Source organism: Paramormyrops kingsleyae, chromosome 3 (genome assembly GCF_048594095.1).
Source record: "Paramormyrops kingsleyae isolate MSU_618 chromosome 3, PKINGS_0.4, whole genome shotgun sequence".
Classification (NCBI taxonomy): domain Eukaryota; kingdom Metazoa; phylum Chordata; class Actinopteri; order Osteoglossiformes; family Mormyridae; genus Paramormyrops; species Paramormyrops kingsleyae.
The window spans coordinates 21,352,923-21,375,525 of NC_132799.1; the positions used below are offsets into that span (position 1 = coordinate 21,352,923).

A 22,603-nucleotide genomic window follows, 5' to 3' on the forward strand; every position below is an offset into this window, starting at 1 on the left:
TCTATAAAGTAAATAAAAGTATAAAAGCCTATAATTTTGTAATCAAATAAATTAATTAGTTTGTCATTCAAATTAGGTCTAATAGGATTTTTTAAATTCACGTAACGCTGTCAGTGAAATTTTATTTTACATTTTTATATTTTATATTTAGAGAGACGCAGCAGCAGCATCAACAGAAAATAACTGAGGAATTTAAAACGTGGATGCGCTTAGCCTGTATATTCTTTAGGCTATTAAGCCCACTGATTCCTTTATTTTTAAGCCTATTTTGTGTGGAATGCCATTGCCAAACCTGTCCATTGTTGCCTATATGTTGTTTAAAAATAAATATTTTCTGTTCTAAGTGCCGTTGCTCACATTTCTTTATGATATAAGGCATCGGTTTAAGGTGATATTTGTTAGGTATGCAGATTATTTGTCCCTCTTTTAAATTGGAGCGAGCGAACGAGGAGCGGTGTTGAGCGGAGCGATTTAATGCGAATTAGAGCGGAGGAGCGGGCGGAGCCAACAGCCTCGTGAGCGAGGAGCGGAAATTCTCACCGCTCCACTCCGCTCACATGCTCTGGATATTAATGCCTGTGTCGATGATTGGCCGAATCAATATAATCAAAATGAATATATTGCCCAAATTCTTATACCTATTTCAGTCAATCCCTCTTCCATTACCAAAAACATTTTTTGATAGTCTGAACAGTAAATGTATTAAATTCATTTGGAATAATAAGAAGCCTAGACGTCGACTGAGGCTGCTATATTTGCCTTTTGAAAGAGGGGGTTTAAGACTACCGAACTTTAAATGGTATTATTGGTCAGCTCAGTTACGTTCCGCGATGTGTTATTTCTTAACGGAGTCTCTTCCTGCTTGGGTGAATATTGAACAGACGTCAGTACCGAACCTGCCACTAATACAATACTTATACTCTGCAGAACCCACAACATTAAAAAGAATAACACAAAACCCTTTTCTTAGAAACACTATCGATATCTGGTATAAAGCACATCTGCACTCCCCCAATTTCTCGCTTTTCTCCCATATGGTGTAATACGTTTTTCAAGGCTGGAAGAGCAGATGGTGGCTTCAAAATATGGGCAAGCAAAGGCGTGCAGAAAATAGAGGATCTTTATACAGATGGTACCTTGATGACGTTTAATCAATTATGTCAGACGCATTGTATTCCCAAGGAGCATTTTTTTAAATACTTGCAGTTAAAACATTTCATGTTGTCAAAACAAAAGAATATAACGTCTGAGCCACCACTATCCTATCTTGAAAATCTCATACGTCTCAGTCTAAACGGGAGAAGACATCTCTCTCTGTTCTATGCAGCCTTAATGTCACATGATAATGAATCTACCATTGATAGGTTAGAAGCATGGAGATTAGATACCCAAGAGAATATTGAAGAGACAGAGTGGGAAATGGCATGCTTACAGGTGCAAAAGCAGTCAGTTAATATGAGAATGAAGATCTTACAATATAAATGGTTAATGAGGACTTATATTACACCAGCCCAGCTTAATCGGTGGTCCCCTGGCGTTCCTGACAGCTGCACCAAATGTTTAGAGGAGAGAGGAACTTTATATCATTGTGTATGGAGCTGTCCTAAGTTACAACAATATTGGAAACGGATTGTTCAAACTATATCTGAGATTGCTAAAGTGGAGGTCTCTTGCGGGGCGAAACTATGTATACTAGGCATATATCCTAAAAATATTATTGTTAATTCAAAGCAGGTAATTTTATTAGACTTTGGACTCCTGTAGGCCAGGAGAATGATAGCTTTGTTTTGGAGGAAAATGGATGTACCTTCGATACAGTTATGGGTGAAGGAGATGGCATATGAAATTACAATGGAGAGATTGACCTATATAATAAAAGGGAAAGCAAAAGCATTTGAAACAATCTGGAAACCATTAGTTGTATTCCTTGACTGTAAAGGTGTGCGATTGTTTTAAATTTGCCATATTGCTGAGTGTGTTTATAATTATGTAAACTTATTATATTTGTTTATTTATTTTATATATATATATATTTTTTTAATTGTTACTTTTATTATTGTTGTTTTTTAATTATTATTTGTTTGTTTATTTTGATTGTATGTTTCTGTTATTTAAATTACTAATTGTCATTGCTTGTTCTTTACGTTTCTCTATCTGTATATTGTATAAAACCAATAAAAAAAAAAAAAAACTTTGTCGTATTACATAGACTTGTATGCAAGGACAACATAAGCCCCTAGTGATTGTGACGTTGTCGACGGATAAACCCGTATAAAGGATGTACATGTTAGTTTCCTCATCAAACTGCGCAAAGTCATGCACTTTTTATCTAGACGTCTGACAAATTTTTCGAATCTCCGCTCTGGAATGCAAAAAAAGTTGCACAGAAGGACCATTGTCAGGATCAGCTCAAGTGAATGGTAACCACGCTTTCGAACAAACCGTTTTCTCCGCCATGCATTGTTCTTGGCAGCTCTGTGTCTCCGAGGACGGCGCTGTCTGTGATCGGGGCAGAGTAACGAGGCATTCACACACGCTGCAGTGTTTGAGAGCTGCCTGCTCCGCCCCACACACAGAGTGAAACACTCCGACACAAGAAAACAAAACAGAACTGATAACATCGGGCTGATATGGTAAAAATTAAAATGTTAACGATTAAAAAAACATTTGTGAGCCCACCAACAAGCGCACAAAACTGACTCTGTCAGAATTAAAGATCCTTAACGTTACCTGTAAGCTACAGTTGGTTGAAGGCTCATTATCATTACCTCAGTTCCCGACAGCGTAATTCGTGTTCTCTTTCAAAAGCACTCGCGTTTTCTTTTAAAGCAACATTTCATAGCAAACCAGTTAAATAAATAGGTATTTTAAAGATCAGAATTTAAGCCTTACTGTTTCCTCCCAGGATTCTTCTAAAACTTCTGGCTGAGGTCCTGCACAAGGCAGCATGGGTCACGTGTTCCACAGCAACAATAACACTGGGCTGCCCACAGACGTGCCTGTCTGTAAATCGGCGTAGTGCACTCGGATATCGGGCGATTTCAATACATTAAAAAATGCTAAATATCGGCCCGATATATCGGCCCGGCCGATATATCGGTCGACCTCTAGCAGGGGTGCACTTTGGCTAAAGGACCCTTTCATTTCTGCATCATAGTAAAGTCAAGTAATCTGTAGGTTGTGCTGGTGTTGCCAGTGTTCCCAGAAGGAGGTGTTTCGTGTCGCAGGATACCCTGGATATTATCAAGAGGAGTCGCAGCACACGATTCGGTGGCAACTCCAGTCTGTACTGGGAACTGAGGTGGACATCTGTGAGGGCTCTGAGGGCAAATAAGGAGCCATTTGTTAGATGGGTGACACCACCTGTGGTCTAGTGACCCATATCCTTCTTACAGTGGAATCAAAGCATTACACACATCTGAATCTGCTCCTCTGAGACTTGCCGTCAGGGTGGGTGATGAAATAGTCCTTACGAATTACTTCAGTTGTGACCCGCTGGGCCGGCTTCTTTGAGAAGTTGTTTAAAGCTGATCCTCCAGCTAGGAATTTGGACATCTCTAGGTTCACGGTTCTCAAGGCTTATCCTCCAATCAGCTGTGAACCACCCAGTCTCACTGAGATTGCCTGGGTGGTGAATCAGCTGGGGGCAGGGAAGGCCGCAGGGATCTGTGGTATTCAGGGTGAACTTCTCCAGACTGGTCGTAAGGCTGTCCTGGCATTGCAGGCAATCTTTGCTGCCATTTGGGAGGCAGGAACCATCCCAACTGACTGAAATGGGACAGTCCCACCTGGAAAGGGAAGGGTGGTTTCCCAGATTGTGGCAACTACAGGGGGATACCACTGCTTTCAGTGTCAGGTAAGGTCCTTGCTAGGGTTATCCTTAACAGGATCCATGATCACTTGCTCGCCAGTCTGGTTTTACATCTAAGAAGTCTACCATCGACCGTGTCCTTGCACTGAGGGTTCTCATCAAGTGCAAGTGCGAGTATCGGTAGAGGCTCTTTGCAGCCTTTGTCGATTTATGTAAAGCGCTTGACGCAGTTGATCAAGTTGCCCTGTGGGACATCTTGAGACTTCGCAGGATCCCCCCGAAGTTGCTAGACATCATGGCCGGCCTGTACACTAGTACTGTGAGTGATGTGCAGAGTGGAGGGAGAACCTCTTAGGCACAGTCATCAGTAGCCGTCATCTGTTGACGAGGTTGACATTCACTCCGCAGACAGATTTATTTACCTTGGAAAGGGGTGTGTGGTGTTCCCAATATGTTTGGAAGTGGACGAAGGTCCAAGTCTTTAGAGTCCTGGTGCTCCCTGTCTTGCTGTATGGCTGTGAGACATGGAAGCTATCCAGTGAGCTGAGATGAAGACTGGACTTGTTTGGTACTGTGTCTCTTCGGAGAATCCTTGGGTACCGCTGGTTTGACTTTGTGCCAAATGAGCGATTGCTAGAGGAATCCAGAATGAGGCACATTACATGCATTGTGAGGGAGCATCAGTTACAGCACTACAGCCTGTGGCACATTTCCCTGAGGGTGAACCAGCTCGCAGGATCCTCATTACTGAGAACCTGAGTGGCTGGACCTGGCCAAGGGGACGCCCACGTAACACCTGGCTGCAGCAGATGAATGGCTGTTTCCGGAGTGTGTTACTGGACCGTGTGTCTGCCTGGGGGGATCGCCAGCTGGGATCTGTGGAGTTTTGTTATGTGGTGGGTGCGGCAATGTGCTGCATCAGTACATGCTCCCCGACCTGACCTGTAATGTGGATCCACACCTATAGTACCAGTAACTTGTATTTGAAGCAGAGAAAGGATTGAAAATCAGATGGGGAAGCTTGTATTGCCCGTAATGTATGGCAAAGAAATGTAAAATTACAAAAAATATCTGCAAAATGCAGTCACAATTCACAGTTTGCACAGGGCATCCGTTACCTTATTTTTATATGTATATTTCTTTCCTTAATATTCTTAATATTCCCTGCCGGCTCCCCGGCTCTCTCTCTCTCTCTCTCTCTCTCTCTCTCTCTCTACACACAGTTCAGGTGCTGTGGTGGCCAGGAGTACACTGACTGGCAAGTGAACATGTACCACAACTGCTCAGCCCCAGGTCCCCTTGCCTGTGGTGTCCCCTACACGTGCTGCGTATCCAGCAAGGTGCGTACAAGTGGGTGCATGTGCTAAGCCTGAGTTACTACTACCACTTACTAATACCATGTGTTATTCAACAGTTAGTTTCAACCAAGAAATCTGATTGGACAAGAGCTATATCTCTACGCTTTTCAGGTGTATCTAAAAACCATTACATACAGTTGTGTTCAGAATAATAGTAGTGTGTCTAAAAAAGTGAATAAAGCTGAAAATCCTTATAATAGTTTTTATTTCCATACATGCCAATGCATTGGGAACACTACAAATTCTATTTCAAATCAAAACAAGAAGAGAAATTCATCACATTTGTGTTATTCCTTTGCAGAAAATGAAGGAAAGGGAATATTAGGCTGTTCAAAAAAATAGCAGTGTCCACATTCTTCTTTACAAACTCAAAGATTCACTGTATGAACTGAAAAATGTTTTATGATTTTGCTTTCCTTTGAATCATTGAACTAATATTTAATTGTATAACCACTGTTTCTGAGAAATGCTACACATCTGTGTTGTATGGAGTCGACCAACTTCTGGCACCTGTGAACCGGTATTCCAGCCTGATTGGACTACATTACTTCGTTTTGCCTCAGAAAGAGCATTTTTGATGTCACCCCACAAGTTTTCTATTGGATTAAGGTCCGGGGATTGGGCTGGCCACTCCATAACATCAATCTTGTTGGTCTGGAACCAAGATGTTGCTCATGTGGTCGGGGTAGTTTTCTTGTTGAAACACCCATTTCAAGGGCATTTCCTCTTCAGCATAAGGCAACATGACCTCTTCAAGTATTTTGAGGTATTCAAACTGATCCATGATCCCTGGTTTGTGATAAATAAGCCCGCCACCGTAGTATGAGAAACATCCCCATAACACAATGCTTGCACCACCATGCTTCACTGTCTTCACAGTGTACTGTGGCTTGAATTCAGTGTTTGGGGGTCATTTGACAAACTGTCTGCAGCCACTAGACCCAAAAAGAACAAATGTTGCGGCATTTCTCTTTAGGCCAGTCAGTGTGTTCTTTGGCAAATTGTAACCTCTTCAGCACGTGTCTTTTTTTCAGCAGTGGGACTTTGCGGGGACTTTTTTGCAGATAGCTTGACTTCATATAGGCATCATCTGATTGTAACAGTACTCACAGGTAACTTTAGACCTTCTTTGATCTTCCTGGAGCTGATCATTGGCTGAGTCATTGCCATTTTGGCTATTCTTCGATCCATTCGAATGGTAGTTTTTCATTTTCTTCCACGTCTTTTAGTTTTTGGTTGCCATTTTCTAAGCATTTGCGATCATTTTAGCTGAGCAGCCTATCCTTTTCTGCACTTCTTTATATGTTTTCCCCTCTCCAATCAACTTTTTAATCAACAATGACTGGAATGACCCATTTTACTCAGAATTTCAGAGAGAAATGCACTATAACCAGCATGTACAACATTTTCTGCCTTCCTTAAATAAGGCCCATAATTGGCACCTACTTTTTCACAGAATGAATGACCTCACTAATTGAACTAAATACTGCTATTATTTTGAACACGCCCCTTTCAAGTAATGATTCTGTTACACGTAATCAGCAGCATGCATGTCATGACTGTTGGGTCTGTTGGTTTTCCATTACTCTACTACAACTACTACTAAATTATTTGCCATGTAGAAAAAAAAATTAAAAATTAATAATGATGGATGCATAGACAAATGAAAGACCCAAGCTTAAATTGCAATCTGGTTAGAACAACAACAAGATCAGGATGGCATGTAATGAAATTAAGTATTTTGTAAAATATACTAGGACAGCATGGTATTATTTTGTTGTAATGAGTACTGGGGTATTTATAAAGCAAAAAAGGAGTTCAACAATTTCTCACAAACCCATCATTTAACAGCAAGGATGAAATTGATTGTCATGGAGAATGCATGCAGTGCTCATTCAAAAGGAGTGGAGGTAAACTTTAAGCTGATTTTTAAACATATATTAGATCATGAAAAGGAATAATCATTAGAATTGCAAACCTTTTCCTATGACAGAAAATGTTTCAGCGAAACTTAAACTCCCTGCAATATAATGTCCATACAGAATTGAAAGTAAGAAAAAGCCTGATCTAGCAATGTGCAATATTATGCACATGCAATTATTACATCGTCCAACCCTATGTTATACTACAGGCATTTTTTGAATTCAGTACAAAATACCTCGCCTCATGTTGTGATGTCATTCAGCGCCGGTACCAGTTTTTTACGGCAGTGGAAAACCAAACCTTGAAGTGCTGTCCTTTTGGTACTTCAAGGAAGTATCTGGTGCAGTGGAAAAGCGCCCTTAGACTTGCATGGAAGGCAGGAAGGATAACACAGATTTCCACACAGACCTTGCAGTGTTGTTGGAAAAGCTGGGTGTTTTTTCTTAGAATATTGTCTTTAGTGGTGGAATATTGATGCCTAACCCAGAGTGATAACGGCTACATGCTCCACACCTCAGAACAATCCCCCCCTTTGCTCACAGCCTTGTGAGTTGTCTTCCCTCAACCTTCCTCTCAGTTTACTATTTCCCGAATCATCTCCTTAAAATTGTTAAAATTCCAGTGTGATCCACTTTGCTCTAAACAGGGCGGCATGGGATGGCCTGACCCCCTTTCTCTGCCTGTGAGGGGGTTTCATACCTCCTGAAGAATGCAGGGTTTCCTGTGGCACCCAAGATGGCTGCTGTAGCAGCCAGGAATATTCTAGATCAGAATTGCCACCCTGGGATCAATAACGTTAATCTTAATCCAATCTTAATCCTAGATTTGTGATCTTGGATTATGTGACAGCCCAGAGGACACTTCAATCAGGGTTTCAGAAATTGACTCCAATACCTTGTGGCTTTCACCTGCTTTGTTCTAGGCTGATCTAGGCTTGCTGATACGTGTCAATTGCCCCCTTCTTCCATACTGTATTTGGACATTTCAGTCCATTTTCCCCAGAAAGCAGGCCATCCTTATCAAGAGCCCCTAGGCCTGCCAGTGCCCTCAGGCCCCAGAAGAAAGCCAAAAATTTTCATGCGTGCCACCCACACAGATGAATGGCTTTTAAATGTGGATAGGCACCACCATGTGGCATGCCTTGCATAATATTTTTGGCTATCCTTAAACTTCTGCGTGCATTGAATACTCTGAGCATTTTGGCTCCTAAATGACACGTGATCCCCTACGAGTGTTTGTGGGGGCAAGCTGCCAGATGCCCTCCATAAGGCTCTTTTGGTTTGGTATTGGGAGCCCCCGCCCTGATCCTCTGATTTGACTTTGTGATCCAAAAATATGCATTCAGCTCAATGAGTGGTCTCTAAATGGCCCCTAGTGTGTGCCAGAGTGTCCTGTAATGGACTAGCCTCCTATCCAGGGTGTCCTTATATGAGAGAGACAGATAATGTCGCTTCTTTCAAAAAGATTTATGACCTAAAGGTCAAAAAGGTCACGGGTCAAAAGTTCACGGGGTGGGCGGGGTTGGGCCGTGGTTAGGATGGTACCATGTGATGTCACGACTAGTGACGTTGGGAGAGGGGTGGTTTAAATTTTTATTTTTTTTATTCTTAATAAATAATTAATTTTAAAATTAATTTATTTATTTGTATTTTAATTATTATTTTTTTAAATAATTTTTTATTTTATTTTGAGGAGAGTGAATTGAAGCGAGGGTCGAAGAGCCCTGTTTCCTACCATCCTTAGAGACACACACACACACAGGCAAACTGCTGCTGCAGGGGGGGGGGGTTGTCAGCTTTCACACACACAGACACAGGGCCAATCTGCTGCTGCTAAGCGTTCATTGGACGATAGCGTCAGACCCACCTCCTGTTCCTCTCATTCTTAGCTCCAACTTTCTCATTCTCCCAGAGTTTCTTTCAGTCTCGCGCAACACCGGGATAAGCTGCAGCATCGCTCTCTCTCCGAGTCCTTTGCACTATGCCCAAGTACACGCTCCGCCGGACTGACCAGGACCTTCCCAAGGTACCGCTCCACAGGCACCCCCGGCGTACGCTCACACTCCATCAGGTAACCGACCCACTCAGCTCCGTGCTCGGCACCGTCAGCCTCATAGCTCGGGGCTATTCCGACAAACCCCACTCATAAGCACACAATTCACTCTCCTCAAAATAAAATAATAATAATAAAAACTAATTTAAAAAAAATAATTAAAATAATAATAAATACATAAAAAATATGAATAAGAATAAAAATAAATAATTTTTAAAAACCACCCCTCTCCCAACGTCACTAGTCGTGACGTCACATGCTACCATCCTAACCACACCCCAACCCCGCCCACCCAGTGAACTTTTGACCTGTGACCTTTTTGACCTTTAGGTCATAAATCTTTTTGAAAGAAGTGGCATTACCTATCTCTCTCCTATGCCTCCTGAGAGGTTATGGAAAATGGATAGAATAGTGTTGGAATTTGCAGTGGGGTGGCATGCTGGGGGTAGCCTACATTAGCTTGGATCATCTGCATGATGTCCCCACTTTAAGCTGCTAACCAGATGAGTGCAGAGTACATGGATGTAATTGAGCTGTTTAGCCAAATGCGTGCATCTGAATTAGAGCTAAAGATCTTTGATCGAAGCCGACGGGAGCGGGTTCGGGCTTAATTTCTATCATTTTACACGGGCTCGGGCTTGCGCGGTAAATGAGTGGTCAAGTGATGCGTTTCGATTAGCACGAGAAAGATGCGAAAATGGATGCTGAGGTGGTGAAACGGAGGCTAGCCTCTACCTATTACATTTTGGTTGCACCAGCAATAAAAGCAAAGTTTGAGTTGTGGAAAAAGTTTTGACCATGTACATAATGAGATAATGAGCCAGTGGGTTATGTGAAATGCAAAAGACGCGACATTCTGTTAAAGTATGACAGCTTAACGACAGGGAGTGTTGCTGACAAGGCATGTTGATCGAAGCTGTTCAACACCTGCCAGTGCCAACCTATCAAATCGTTTGTTACAGCATTAAAACCCATCCCTGCAAAGGTGAAACAAATGGTGATGGAGAAGTGTCAGCTTTTGCTGTAAAGACATTAGGCCTTTTAACATCATAAATGACGAGGGGTTTGAAGAGCTGGCGTAAGAACTAATTAATGTCGGGGCTGCGTATGGGAGGGTTCCCGTAAACTCTATTATTCTCCGCCATGTGACAATTGCGATGACATGCACTGACATGGCAGAAGAAAAGAGGGAAGCTTTAGTACAGAAACTTAAGACTTTGTTGAAGGATGGCAAAGTTGCAATGACCACAGACATGTGGACAGAGGATTTTCGGAAAATTATTTATTTGACAATCACATGCCATCCATCCATCCATCCATCCATTTTCTCCTGCTTATCCAAGGTCGGGTCGCGGGGGCAGCAATCTCAGCAGGGAAACCCAGAATTCCCTCTCCCCGGCCACGTCATCCAGCTCCTCCGGGGGAATCCCGAGGCGTTCCCAGGCCAGCCGAGAGACATAGTCCCTCCAGTGTGTCCTGGGTCTTCCCCGGGGCCTCCTCCCAGTGGGACATGCCCGGAACACCTCACCAGGGAGGCGTCCGGGAGGTATCCTAATCAGATGCCCGAGCCACCTCATCTGGCTCCTCTCAATGCGGAGGAGCAGCGGCTCTACTCTGAGTCCCTCCCGAATGACCGAGCTCCTCACCCTATCTCTAAGGGAGAGCCCAGCCACCCTGCGGAGGAAACTCATTTTGGCCGCTTGCACTTGCGATCTCGTTCTTTCGGTCACTACCCATAGCTCGTGACCATAGGTGGTCCGATGAAGACAACAGAACCACATCATCTGCAAAAAGCAGAGACCTGATCCTGAGGTCACCAAACTGGACACCCTCAACGCCCTGGCTGCGCCTAGAAATTCTGTCCATAAAAACTATGAAAAGAATCGGTGACAAAGGGCAGCCCTGACGGAGTCCAACCCTCACCGTTAACAAGTCCGACTTATTACCACCCATGCGGACCAAGCTCTGGCACCAGTCATACAGGGACCGAACAGCCCTTAAAAAGAAGCCCGGCACCCCATACTCCCAGAGCACCCCCCACAGGACTTCCCGAGGGACACGGTCGAATGCCTTTTCCAAGTCCACAAAACACATGTAGACTGGTTGGGCAAACTCCCATGAACCCTCCAGAACCCTGCGGAGAGTATAGAGCTGGTCCACTGTTCCACGGCCGGGGCGAAAACCACACTGCTCCTCCTGAATCCGAGGTTCGACAATACGGCGGACCCTCCTCTCCAGAACCCCCGAATAGACCTTACCAGGGAGGCTGAGGAGTGTGATCCCCCTATAGTTGGCGCACACCCTCTGGTCCCCCTTCTTAAAGAGGGACTCAATGTCCCCCGCCTCCCCCGGGACATGGGAGAAGTTCTGCCGGAGGTAGGAGTTGAAACTCCTCCTGACAGGGGATTCCGCCAGACGTTCCCAGCAGACCCTCACTATACGCTTGGGCCTACCAGGTCTTCCTCCCCCACCAGCGGAGCCAACCCACCACCAGGTAGTGATCAGTTGACAGCTCCGCCCCTCTCTTCACCCAAGTGTCCAAGACATGCGGCCGCAAGTCCGATGACACGACTACAAAGTCGATCATTGAACTGCGGCCTAGGGTGTCCTGGTGCCAAGTGCACAAATGAACACTCTTATGCCTGAACATGGTGTTCATTATGGACAATCCATGACGTGCACAGAAGTCCAACAACAAAATACCGCTCAGGTTCAGATCGGGGGGGCCGTTCCTCCCAATCACGCCACTCCAGGTCTCACTGTCATTGCCCACGTGGGCATTGAAGTCCCCTAGTAGAACAAGAGAGTCCCCAGGAGGAGTGCTCTCCAACACCCCTTCCAAGGACTCCAAAAAGGGTGGGTAATCTGGACTGCCGTTTGGTGCATAAGCACAAATAGTCAGGACCCGTCCCCCCACCCGAAGGCGAAGGGAGGCTACCCTCTCGTCCACTGCGGTAAACCCCAATGTACAGGCACCCAGCCAGGGGGCAATAAGTATGCCCACCCCCGCTCGGCGCCACTCCCCGTGAGCAACTCCAGAGTGGAAGAGGGTCCAACCCCCTTCGAGGAGACTGGTTCCAGAGCCCAAGCCGTGCGTCGAGGTGAGCCCGACTATGTCTAGCCGGAACTTCACAACCTCGCGCACCAGCTCAGGCTCCTTCCCCATCAGAGAGGTGACATTCCATGTCCCTAGAGCTGGCTTCTGCAGCCGAGGATCGGACCGCCAAGGTCCCTGCCTTCGGCCACTGCCCAGCTCGCATCGCACCCGACCCCTATGGCCCCTCCTATGGGTGGTGAGCCCATTGGAGGGGGGACCCACGTGCCTTGTTCGGGCTGTGCCCGACCAGGCCCCATGAGTACAGGCCTGGCCACCAGGCGCTCGCCATCGAGCCCCACCCCCAGGCCTGGCTCCAGGGGGGGGCCCCGGTGACCCACGTCCGGGCAAGGGAAACCGTGATTCCATAATTTTTTTCATCATATGGGGTCTTGTGAGCCGCACTTAGTCTGGTTCCTCACCCCGGACCTGTTTGCCTTGGGTGACCCTACCAGGGGCATAAATCCCCGGACAACTTAGCTCCTGGGATCATTGGAACACGCAAACCCCTCCACCACGATAAGGTGTCGGCTCCTGGAGAGGACATGCCATTTCATAAATGAGAATATGGAACTGGTGAATATAACCCTGACAACTACAATGTTCCCTTTGGAAGAGGCAAAGACGGGAGAAAATATCAGATGGGAAATATATACTACTGGTGACAAAATTTTGTTATTGTCAGGGATGAGGATTAGCACCTCCAAGTCCGAGACCAAGATTCTCAGCTGGAAACGGGTGGATTGCCCTCTTCAGGTCAGGGAAGAGGTACTGCCTCAAGTGGAGGAGTTCAAGTATCTCGGGGTCTTGTTCACGAGTGAGGGTAGGCGAGATCAGTTTTGCAGGCGCTTAACCGGTTTGTCGTGGCTAAGAATGAACTGAGCCGGAAATCAAAGCTCTCGTTCTATTGGTCCATCTTCGGCCCTACCCTCACCTATGGTCATGAGCTGTGGGTAATGACCGAAAGAACGAGATCACGAATACAGGCGGCCGAAATGAGGTTTCTCCGCAGGGTGTCTGGACTCTCCCTTAGGATATCCGGGAGGGTCTCAGAGTAGAACCGCTGCTTCTCCATATCGAAAGGAGCCAGTTGAGGTGGTTTGGACATCTGGTGCCTCCTGTGTGGCTACCCGGAGAGGTTTTCTGTGCACGTCCTACTGGGAGGAGGTCCTGGGGCAGACCCAGGACACGCTGGAGGGATTATATCTCTCGGCTGGCCTGGGAACGCCTCGGCGCCCTCCCCGAGGAGCTGGTAGAGGTAGCTGGGGAGAGGGAGGTCTGGGTATCTCTCCTGAAGCTGCTACCCCCGTGACCCGAACCCCGGACAAACGGTAGGTAATGGATCGATGGATCGATGGATGGTGACAAAATTTGACCTTGACGCCTCTTCTCTCTATACAAAATTGTATGGGTGACCAATGAGGGGGCAAACATTAAATTGGCTCTGCAGCCATACCAGAGATTGGACTGCATTGACCATGTCATTAATACGGTACTGCACCATGGACTCAACATTGCCGAGTTATCCAAAGCCGACGGTGCTCCGGACATAGGAGATACCATTTCTGCTGCTGAATCATTAATGAGGTATGTTAAACAGTCGGGGTTGGCTGCGCAACTGCCAACAACATTACTGCAAATGGGAGACACTTGGTTCAGTACGGTGTACCTCACATTGACTTCAATACAGGCCATTTATCATGAATGCTTAAATGATGCTTAAAAATGTATAAATGACTCATTCTTGACAAAAGGCAAAAGAGCTGTGTGCGTGCGCACATTTGAATAATGTCGGGCTTTAAACGGGTTTGGGCTTTTAAAAAGCTGTCAATCAAAATGTACTTGTCGGGCTCGGGCCTTGTTGGGCCTAACTTTTAAGGCCTGATTACAGCTCTAATCTGAACACATTTCCCTATCTTTGGCTAATGGTGTGTTTGGCAGAATTTTATCGGTTTCCTGCTCTGTGCGGCTCTGTATATATCGCTAGCGTATTTCTGATAATGGGATAACTGATGGCAACACGAATGGTGAACTTTAATGGAATACAGCTTTTCTGTAAATGGTTTTTCTGTATGTTTCAACTGAGCAGTCAGATGTATTCCCCATCCACTTCGTGTTTATGCTACTGGAGTGAATCATAATCATTCTGAAAAGGTGAAAGTCTGCCTCGCAAGTACCTTGGGACCCAAAGTACCCTCTGTGTAAAGTGGCGATCTTTTTAATATTGAAGTTGACTTTTAGCAAATAATCATGTTCTGTGAGGCGCAGTGTTGCTAATAGGTAATCACCATTTTCCCTTGGGGTGTGAACACTAACAAATGTACAGCCTTAGTAATGCAATGAGTGTTGGTGGCCAGTGTGCTGTCACTGTAGATTTACATATGGCCCTTTAAATTGCCACATTAGTATACTCATTATGTCCCTGTGCGCTGTCTTTTTGTTTGGTGCAGCCTAGAGATTCTACATTGAGAATCTCTTTTCAATGTGTCGGAGATTTACTAGAAGCAGAACAAAAATCCTCTCCGCAGCACTGTCACAGGAAGTGAGAGGCAGGGGAGTAGCCTGTGATTGTCCTCAGTTGTGCCTCCACAGGTGGTACACATAGCAGTGCGCATTGCATTATAGGGGAAAACCATAATGGGGTTTGTAGTAGATTTTATGATCTAAATGTCATCGTATTGACAAAAGAATTATTGATACACTTTACAGGAAGTGTTTTGTTTCCCCTCCCTGTGTTTCAGCCGGCGGAAGTTGTGAACACTATGTGTGGGTACCAGGTGATTCAGAAAGAGGTAAGGCATGAACTCAGTCTCTCTGGGGTAATGTTTTCCTAAGCTAGCATTGCAGTTTTCTGAGATTTTCCCTTGGAACATTTCTGCCTGTAAATATGAGTCATATTCCGTGATATCCCTCATTGCCCGTATAATTTCATTCATGTTGCTCTTGCCACCTCTGGTCCTCAAACCTGCCACGGGAGTCCTGTTCTCTTTCACCTTCTAGACCCACTGTCTTTTTGTTATTTTTATAACATCCTTTATTTCGGAATTTATTTCAGAATGCATTTGAGCTGGCATGAGATTGAATATGTTGAAGGGAGAGGGTTTTTTTTTTACCTTAAAAACAATCTCACAACATTTTCTGTGACGACCAGACCTGTTTGCTGACCCAGGTTCCTTCCTTGCAGCGTCTCCAGTTGCAGCACATCATCAACATCCGTGGCTGCACTGACGCAGTCTTCATCTGGCTTATGGATAACTACAAGATTATGGCGGGGCTGCTGCTCGGTATCCTGCTTCCACAGGTGGGAGCGTCTCCTCCTCCTCTCCTACCCTCATCTCCTTCTGTCTCCTCCTTATCCCATGTTGTCCTCTTGCAATGTAAAATTATCTGCTTTTAAACTTACTTTAAAAAAAAAAAAAAAGGCAACAGTTTGCATGGATCTTTTGAAGTTAACTTCATGCTGTTTACATAAAATGAACTTGTTTTAAGTTACAATTCAGCCAAATAATTATTATAGAAAATTAAGTTTAAGCGATGTCATTTTAAGCTGTTTTATTAAATACAAGTAAATATTTTCTAAATTAACTAACTCTTAAGTTCTGCCAATATAGAAAGGTCTTTGCAAACTGTTGCCTTAATTTTCTGCTTTGAAACCACTCAAAACATTAAGCCATTTATTTACTACTACAAGTTAAATTTTCAGTTCACAAATGGTTGTTTATTCAATTTTCAAAATGGTAAAAACCATAGTTTATATACAAGTCTGTCTTCATAAAAATACACATTTCAAATTAAATATCTTTTTTTCTTGTAAGGAGGTACACCCATCTCCAACAAAGTGAGTTATTTTAGTTCACTATTTCTCAATGCATGGGCCTACATTTAAAGGTTAAATAAAAATGTAAGCATACTGTCTATGCAAGGTGCCTGGGCAATACCAAATAACAAACAAAAATGTTTCCTCCCATTACACCTAAAGCAAGAGCTTCAGCCAAAGTATCTAATCACAGTGCCTCTAAAAATAAATAATAAATGGGAGGTGAAGGAAATTGAAATAGCGAAGTAGAGCTGTCAGAATTTAGACATTTTGAAGGATATGGACACTAAAACTTAATTCAAAAATCCATACTGGTCTCTTGCACGCAAACTCTAAATTTAATGGTTACATTTCACTTCAGATTGGTTCCTACTTAACAGAAATCGGTAACTTTCGCCAACATTCACAGCATACTATAAAGCAGAATAAAAACATAAAGGAGATTAATAGGCTTCCCTGTGATCAGATGTAAGATTGCTTTTTGTTCTTTTGTCAGCAGCTATTCTTAGAAACATCCCTTCAGTGAAGTTACAGCAATACTTAAATCAAATAATGCATAAAACATTTATAACTGTTTAGAAAAGAACTTAAAATGCAGCATACCATATTTTTCACATATATCAAACGGAAGACTCAAGACTAAGACGGTCACTGGTCTTTATCAATTTCAAGGCATATAAAAAAAATCAAGACATCCCATATATTTCATACTTCCTAGACCACTCCATGCATCACATAGGAGGCATTCTTACGCCAACAACTTTTTTTTTTTTTGAGACATTGCTTTTGCGGAAAGTTTCAAACCATCAATTTCCAGGAAAATGTTTTGAAAAACTTTTAAAGTATATTTCAGTATTTTGGGGTACTGCAGAGTAAGGGCATAAATTAGCCCTATAATAGCAGCATACACCTGTGGAAGACTGAGACAGTACCACTTCCAAATCCTTGGAAATGTTTGTTGATCTGGAAATAACTGAAACATCACTTCTATGTAGAGCTGGGCGATATGGCCTAAAAATAAAATCTCCGATTTTAATCGATTTTCCCCTCCCCTACTCAAAATCAAACTACAGATGACAAAAATGGTTCAAAACAATTTTTAACTTTATTTATTTAGCTTTTTTTACTTTAGGGTTAAAGTGCAATCTGACAAGCCATAAAAGATGCTTGTAAGTGAGATGGCAGACCACGCCATTGTAAACACTTTTAGAAACTTGTAAAAACTTTTAGAAAGCTTTCTCTATAGCTTATTTTCAAACTGGCAACAACACAATACGCCCTCAAACTTATAAATAAAAGTAATAAGTAATATTGTAATAATAATAGAAAAAAACACACACAATTTTATCATGTCAGCTTGGTATTAAGTAAAATGCCATTGGGCTTGACATAGTGCAAAAGAAAGCTTTTGAAAAAGTGTTAAGAAAAATGAGTCACGTACTTCGGATCTAAAACTTTTAGCATGTTAATGAATCCCATCTTTTCCACAGTATGTATGGGCACCATGTCTACATACAAGTCGCACTATACATCGCGACAGCGTTTGCTATCGCCTTCCATCGTGCCCGATTCTTATCATATGGCACATAGTTCGAAAATGTGTCAGGGACGGTTGCTTGCTTAACTTTGTTTGTTGTGCTGGTGCTGCGGCTATTTTCATTTCGCTGGGAGCGGCACTTCTCCCATTCCGCTGCGTGCCTCTGCTTTACATGCTGGAATAAATTAGTCGCGCTGCTTCCTTTGGTTGCAACAGTTTTTAAAGTCTTTGCAACGAGGACTTGTTTGGTCTGTGTCCGACCTCGCAAAACCGAACCAATTCCAAATTACAGATGTAGCAACACCTTTCTTGGGCACAAGCGCCAGCTTTTCCCCTGTCATTGCCATGTTGTTAGTGAATCTGCTAGTGATGTGTCGTTCGCGAACGAGCCGGCTCTATAGACTATAAGAGCCGATGCTTTGAAGCGAACGAGAGGAGTCGAAGCTTCAGCCGCTGCTGCTCGGCTCTGCTGAAAATCCATTCGGCAGGGGCGGGACTTTATTTATATGGGCACACAGAACATTGGCTCATAATGTCGGCTCCTTCACGAACGACACATCGGACTAGGATCGTACCATTATGTGAAAGAAGGAAGGGGGGCAGACGCTCCGAAGACAGCGAGTGTTGGTACGGGACACTGTCGCTCTGTGCACCTGTCGCTGCGACAGACAAGGAGCCAGATTTAAATGCAAGCGCATCGTGAAGAAAAAAAGGAGTGAAGAAATGAGTGAAAGCCGAAAAAGAAGCAGCATCTGGTTGCATTTCAGTGATATTGGACACTGCAAAGCAAAGTGCAGAATTTGTAATATGATCCTTATCTAATATCTAATATATCCTTTAGAGCAGGGTCAACAACAAACCTGCACAGACATATAAGAACCACCCACCCATCCGTGCAACTGGAGGAGTAACTGTGTATTTTTTGTAATAAAAAAATGCATAAAAATACGTAATGTCTGAAAACAATGAATAAGAAATTGCTTATACACAAACCATTCATAATTGCTTAATTGGGCTAAAATATAAGCATCCAAGAAGAGCCGAAGAGCCATTCGGGAGCCGTAAGAGCCGGCTCTTTAAAGGGAGCCGATCCAAAAGAGCCGGAGTTCCCATCACTAGAATCTGCTACAGTGTTTGGGTGTGCCGCGCTAATTTACCCGTGAAGAATGGTGCGTCGCATTAGTTCCGCTTTTGGCGCTCGTGTGTAAAAAAAAAAAAAAAAAAGTAATAAAATCGATTTTCATGAAAACACATCGTCCTGAACGGTAAATTCGAATTAAATCGATTTATCGCCCAGCTCTACTTCTATGTTAATCAACAAATAACCAAAACCAGGAAATTTTACGTACAGTATATTCTACAAAAAGCCCATCATTTTATGATATACTCCAGTCTGCGTAAGCAATGGGAATCGAACGAATGGCAAAACAATTCCAAGAAAAATATTATAACTCCTTTAAAAAAAAAAAAAAGAAAAAAAAGAGTAGAATAAATGATTGTGCACATCCCTTTGACTCGTTAAGGAAAGGTAAGTGGAGACATTTCTCTGTTTTCGAAATTTCTATAGTGTGTTCTTGGTGGGTAGAACCAATGTATGTGCATCAGCAAGTATTTGTTTAATACAAGAAAAATTGTCCAGCCAGCTCAGTTTACAGGCATAGATCTTAGTAGATTTGTTGCATTTATTTTTAGTAAAGATTTTTTAGCTAACAGCATTTCATTGACAATTTAACCTTTGGGACCTGGTTGCCGCACAATGCGAACCAAGAACTCATGAACCCTTTGACACAGAAATCATACACTTACCATCAGAATCACATGACTCCAAACTTGACGGCACTAATCGTGATACCACTGTGTAACCAAGTGATTGTGAGTAATTGTGTGCATAAATACAACCCCAAAAAGCATCTGCATAAATCACACTGCTTATAAGTCAAGTCATATTGTGTGTTGTATTATTCATACAAATTGCCTTCATTGCCATATCTGACTGCTCGCGTGGAGTTCTACAGCACACTGAAATGATCCAACTTGGATCATTATTATAGACACCTTTTATAGCCTATAAATGACAAAATGCAGCATTCTATTCATTAGGGAATCATTTACTTGATATTTTCGCAATTTTTATTCACAAAAAAAATATATATGCCTGGTTGATGTCAAGCTCAATATTTCCAAAATTTCCCAGCTTTATTTCCCATGGAAAATTTTCATAAATTTATCAGAAATTTGCAACCCTAGTTACAAGTAAAAAGAACAAAACTCTTTCATGGTCAACATTTTTCTTCTGCAGTCTGTATTTCTGAGATTATATTGGTTCATTTTCCCTATTTGGGCATAATATAGGCAGGGTTTGGGTGTCTTACTGTTGTATCAAACTGACCAATCAGAGGAATGGCCATAACATGTATATATAAAAAAACGTTATCCTGCTACAAGCTAGTCATGTCATCAGGGGTGTTTTTTTTTTTATTTTTTTTTTTTTGATGCCCAGAATCATAAAGGAGAGGAGCTGTGATTCCTTGACACAAATGAGCTTTTGTGCGTTTTTGTGTCTGGGGCTTAAAGTAGGATCTTGAGGTTCCTTGCGTAAGGTCTGTTGAGGTTCCTTTTCAATCCCATCAGGCAGAGGACACCATCAAGGGTTAAGGGTGGAAGGGAGGTGCCCTCTGCCTGCCGTGTGTGATCCATTGCAGGTCATGCTTCACCATGAGCGTGGGACAGCACCCAGTGCCTCCTGACTTTGGGGGGACTTGGGCTCTGTGCGTGGGTGTGCCTGGAGTTTGCTTGTGGTTGTGAATGTGCATTAAACACCCTAGCAGAGGTTTGACCCACCTCAGAGTTGATAGATCAGACGTGACAACTTAAATAATCTGGCTGAAAGTGGCAGGCAGACTGGGCCTGACTCTGCACTTCTCCCCAAGGCATCAAGCCAATCCCCCCCGGACGACGCATAACTCCTATCTCTGTCCTTGCAGTTCTTCGGTGTGATCGTGAGCTGGCTGTACATCACTCGGGTGGAAGACGCCATCACTGAGTATGGCTACCAGCTGGACAGCCTGCTCCAGGAGAGGCAGGCGCGGAAGCAGGGCAAGCTGGCCCGGTGCTGCCGGTGTCTACCCGAGCTGGACTGAGCCTAGGTCTGACAGACCTGGCCTGACCCTCAGCATGAATGCTTCTAATTTCCTCTTGTACATGTAAATATTAGGTACCTCTCTGTAAGGGGCATTGGTGATTATTAACATGGAATTACAGTTTGTGCTTTATAACAAGGATGGGAGTCCACACTCTGATGCAGGCGTATCTGTATTTTTTGTCTTAGTGGTGGGTTTGGTTTTTTCAAATCTTTTAAATTTTGGTTAGTTTCAGATGATTATTAACTCTCAGAAGTAGTAAATAAGCCACAGGTTAGTGGGTTTTGAGCGCGCAAGCAAGAACCGGATGTCATTCAGGGTGCCTGTATTTTTGACAGTTTTCTAATGGGTGTAATCTGCCTTATTTAAAAAGAGCATATGCAGCTGGACTTACAGGCCTGATCTCAAAACACTCCCATTTGCACCATCAGCAGTGCCCAGTAAAGATCAGCAAGGAAACATGTATCTGCACATGAAAGTAAAGGAGTGTTTTGATTGGCATCTTTTTTAAAAGCACTCCATGCTGTGTGTTTGTCGGGGGTCCCTCCCATAGAAAGAGATGCTCCATGTGCTCCTGTAAGTGGCTCGGTGAATTATCAGAGACCTGTGTAATTTGGGTAAACTTATGTTTGGAGATCTGCAAGCTGAATTCATTGTGATGTTTCCGCAGTCTTTTCTCGGGCAGTGCTCATCACAGCTGTCTATAAACTGAACCTGGTGAGGATGTGGGTGAGGTTTCCGATTAGTGAAAGTAATTTATGCATGCACTGTCTCTCCTCAAACATCAAAATGAGTCCTCCTTTAAGGAGAGCCAGAAGGCTGTGTGATGTAGGAATGGAGTTTACTGCAATGTACTTATTGAGAGCGAATGTTGCCACATCAAACCTCATCTGCCTCATCTGCCCAACAGACCTGAGGCAGATGAGGCATATTCCATAATGCTCTTTGTTTACAAGCATATTGCCTCTAACTCAGACCTGAGCATGATCCTCTTTTCAGGCACATTGGTTAATATGTTTCCAAGAAACTGCTGCGCTTTGGAGAGCACAAACTCTGCTGCACTGTAATAGCTCTAATATCAGCACTGTAACATGAATATTTTTATACTGTAGAGCCTATATTCCTGCCTAGTGCTCTGTTTTTATTTTCTATCAAAGTTGAGTACGACATGCAAGGTTTAAGCCTGTTTATTTTTACATCTGTTTTTTTTGTAATTCCTCAGTGACTGTTTATGACATGTAAAGGTGTATTGTGGATGCACGCAAATGGAAAAATAAATGTTTTAAGTGCCTCTGGGATGCCTCAGTGAACGTTTTTGGAAGATTCTCCCTTCCTGCTGGCCATCTCTCACGTTCCTTGGACAGAACGTGTACCTCTCCCCCCAGGTACATGCAGAACACCCACAGTGGTACCTCCAAAGTCTCTCACTTTGCCTGCTTTGAGCTCCTTTCTGTACCTTCAGCCTTCCCTGCCTGACATCTCAGTGCTCATGTCCATATTTGAATTCTGTAACTGGGCACCTTGTTCCACCCACCCCATCCTCATAGCCCTCCTTAAATTAATCTGTTTGCTGGCCAGACTCTTGTGACCTTCCTGCAAGTTTTTGGTGCCTCTAAAACCCCTGAAAACTTGGAAGTGAATTCTCTGACAGTTAACAAAGTTCTTGCTATATCTCTGGGTGCTGACTGGGAATTTTGTTGCTGTGCACAGTGTGTTTATGTGAAATCCAACACTGCTTTCTGCTTTTGTGACAAGAGCTGTCTATGAGGATCACTGTGGGAGACTGGCAGCCCATGACGGGGATTGGTGCATTCTCACTGGATCTGTCTTCATGAGTGATGCTCTAGGGCCCCAGACCTCTGACAGCAAGT

General features: G+C 43.6%; 1 protein-coding gene across 2 annotated transcripts in view; it reads left to right on the forward strand.

Annotated features, from left to right (window-relative positions):
* tspan15 (tetraspanin 15) overlaps positions 1–22,023 on the forward strand; it is a 53,921-nt gene extending 31,898 nt beyond the window's left edge. Inside the window, exons 5-8 of one of the 2 annotated variants that reach the window (XM_023821531.2) lie at positions 5,035–5,151; positions 14,980–15,030; positions 15,423–15,539; positions 20,577–22,023. In XM_023821531.2, coding sequence (XP_023677299.1) covers positions 5,035–5,151; positions 14,980–15,030; positions 15,423–15,539; positions 20,577–20,732 — 441 coding nt within the window. In that variant the 3' untranslated portion in view covers positions 20,733–22,023. The remainder of the gene's footprint in view (positions 1–5,034; positions 5,152–14,979; positions 15,031–15,422; positions 15,540–20,576) is intronic. The other variant, XM_023821532.2, reaches the window with a different exon arrangement.
* Positions 22,024–22,603: the final 580 nt, after the last annotated feature.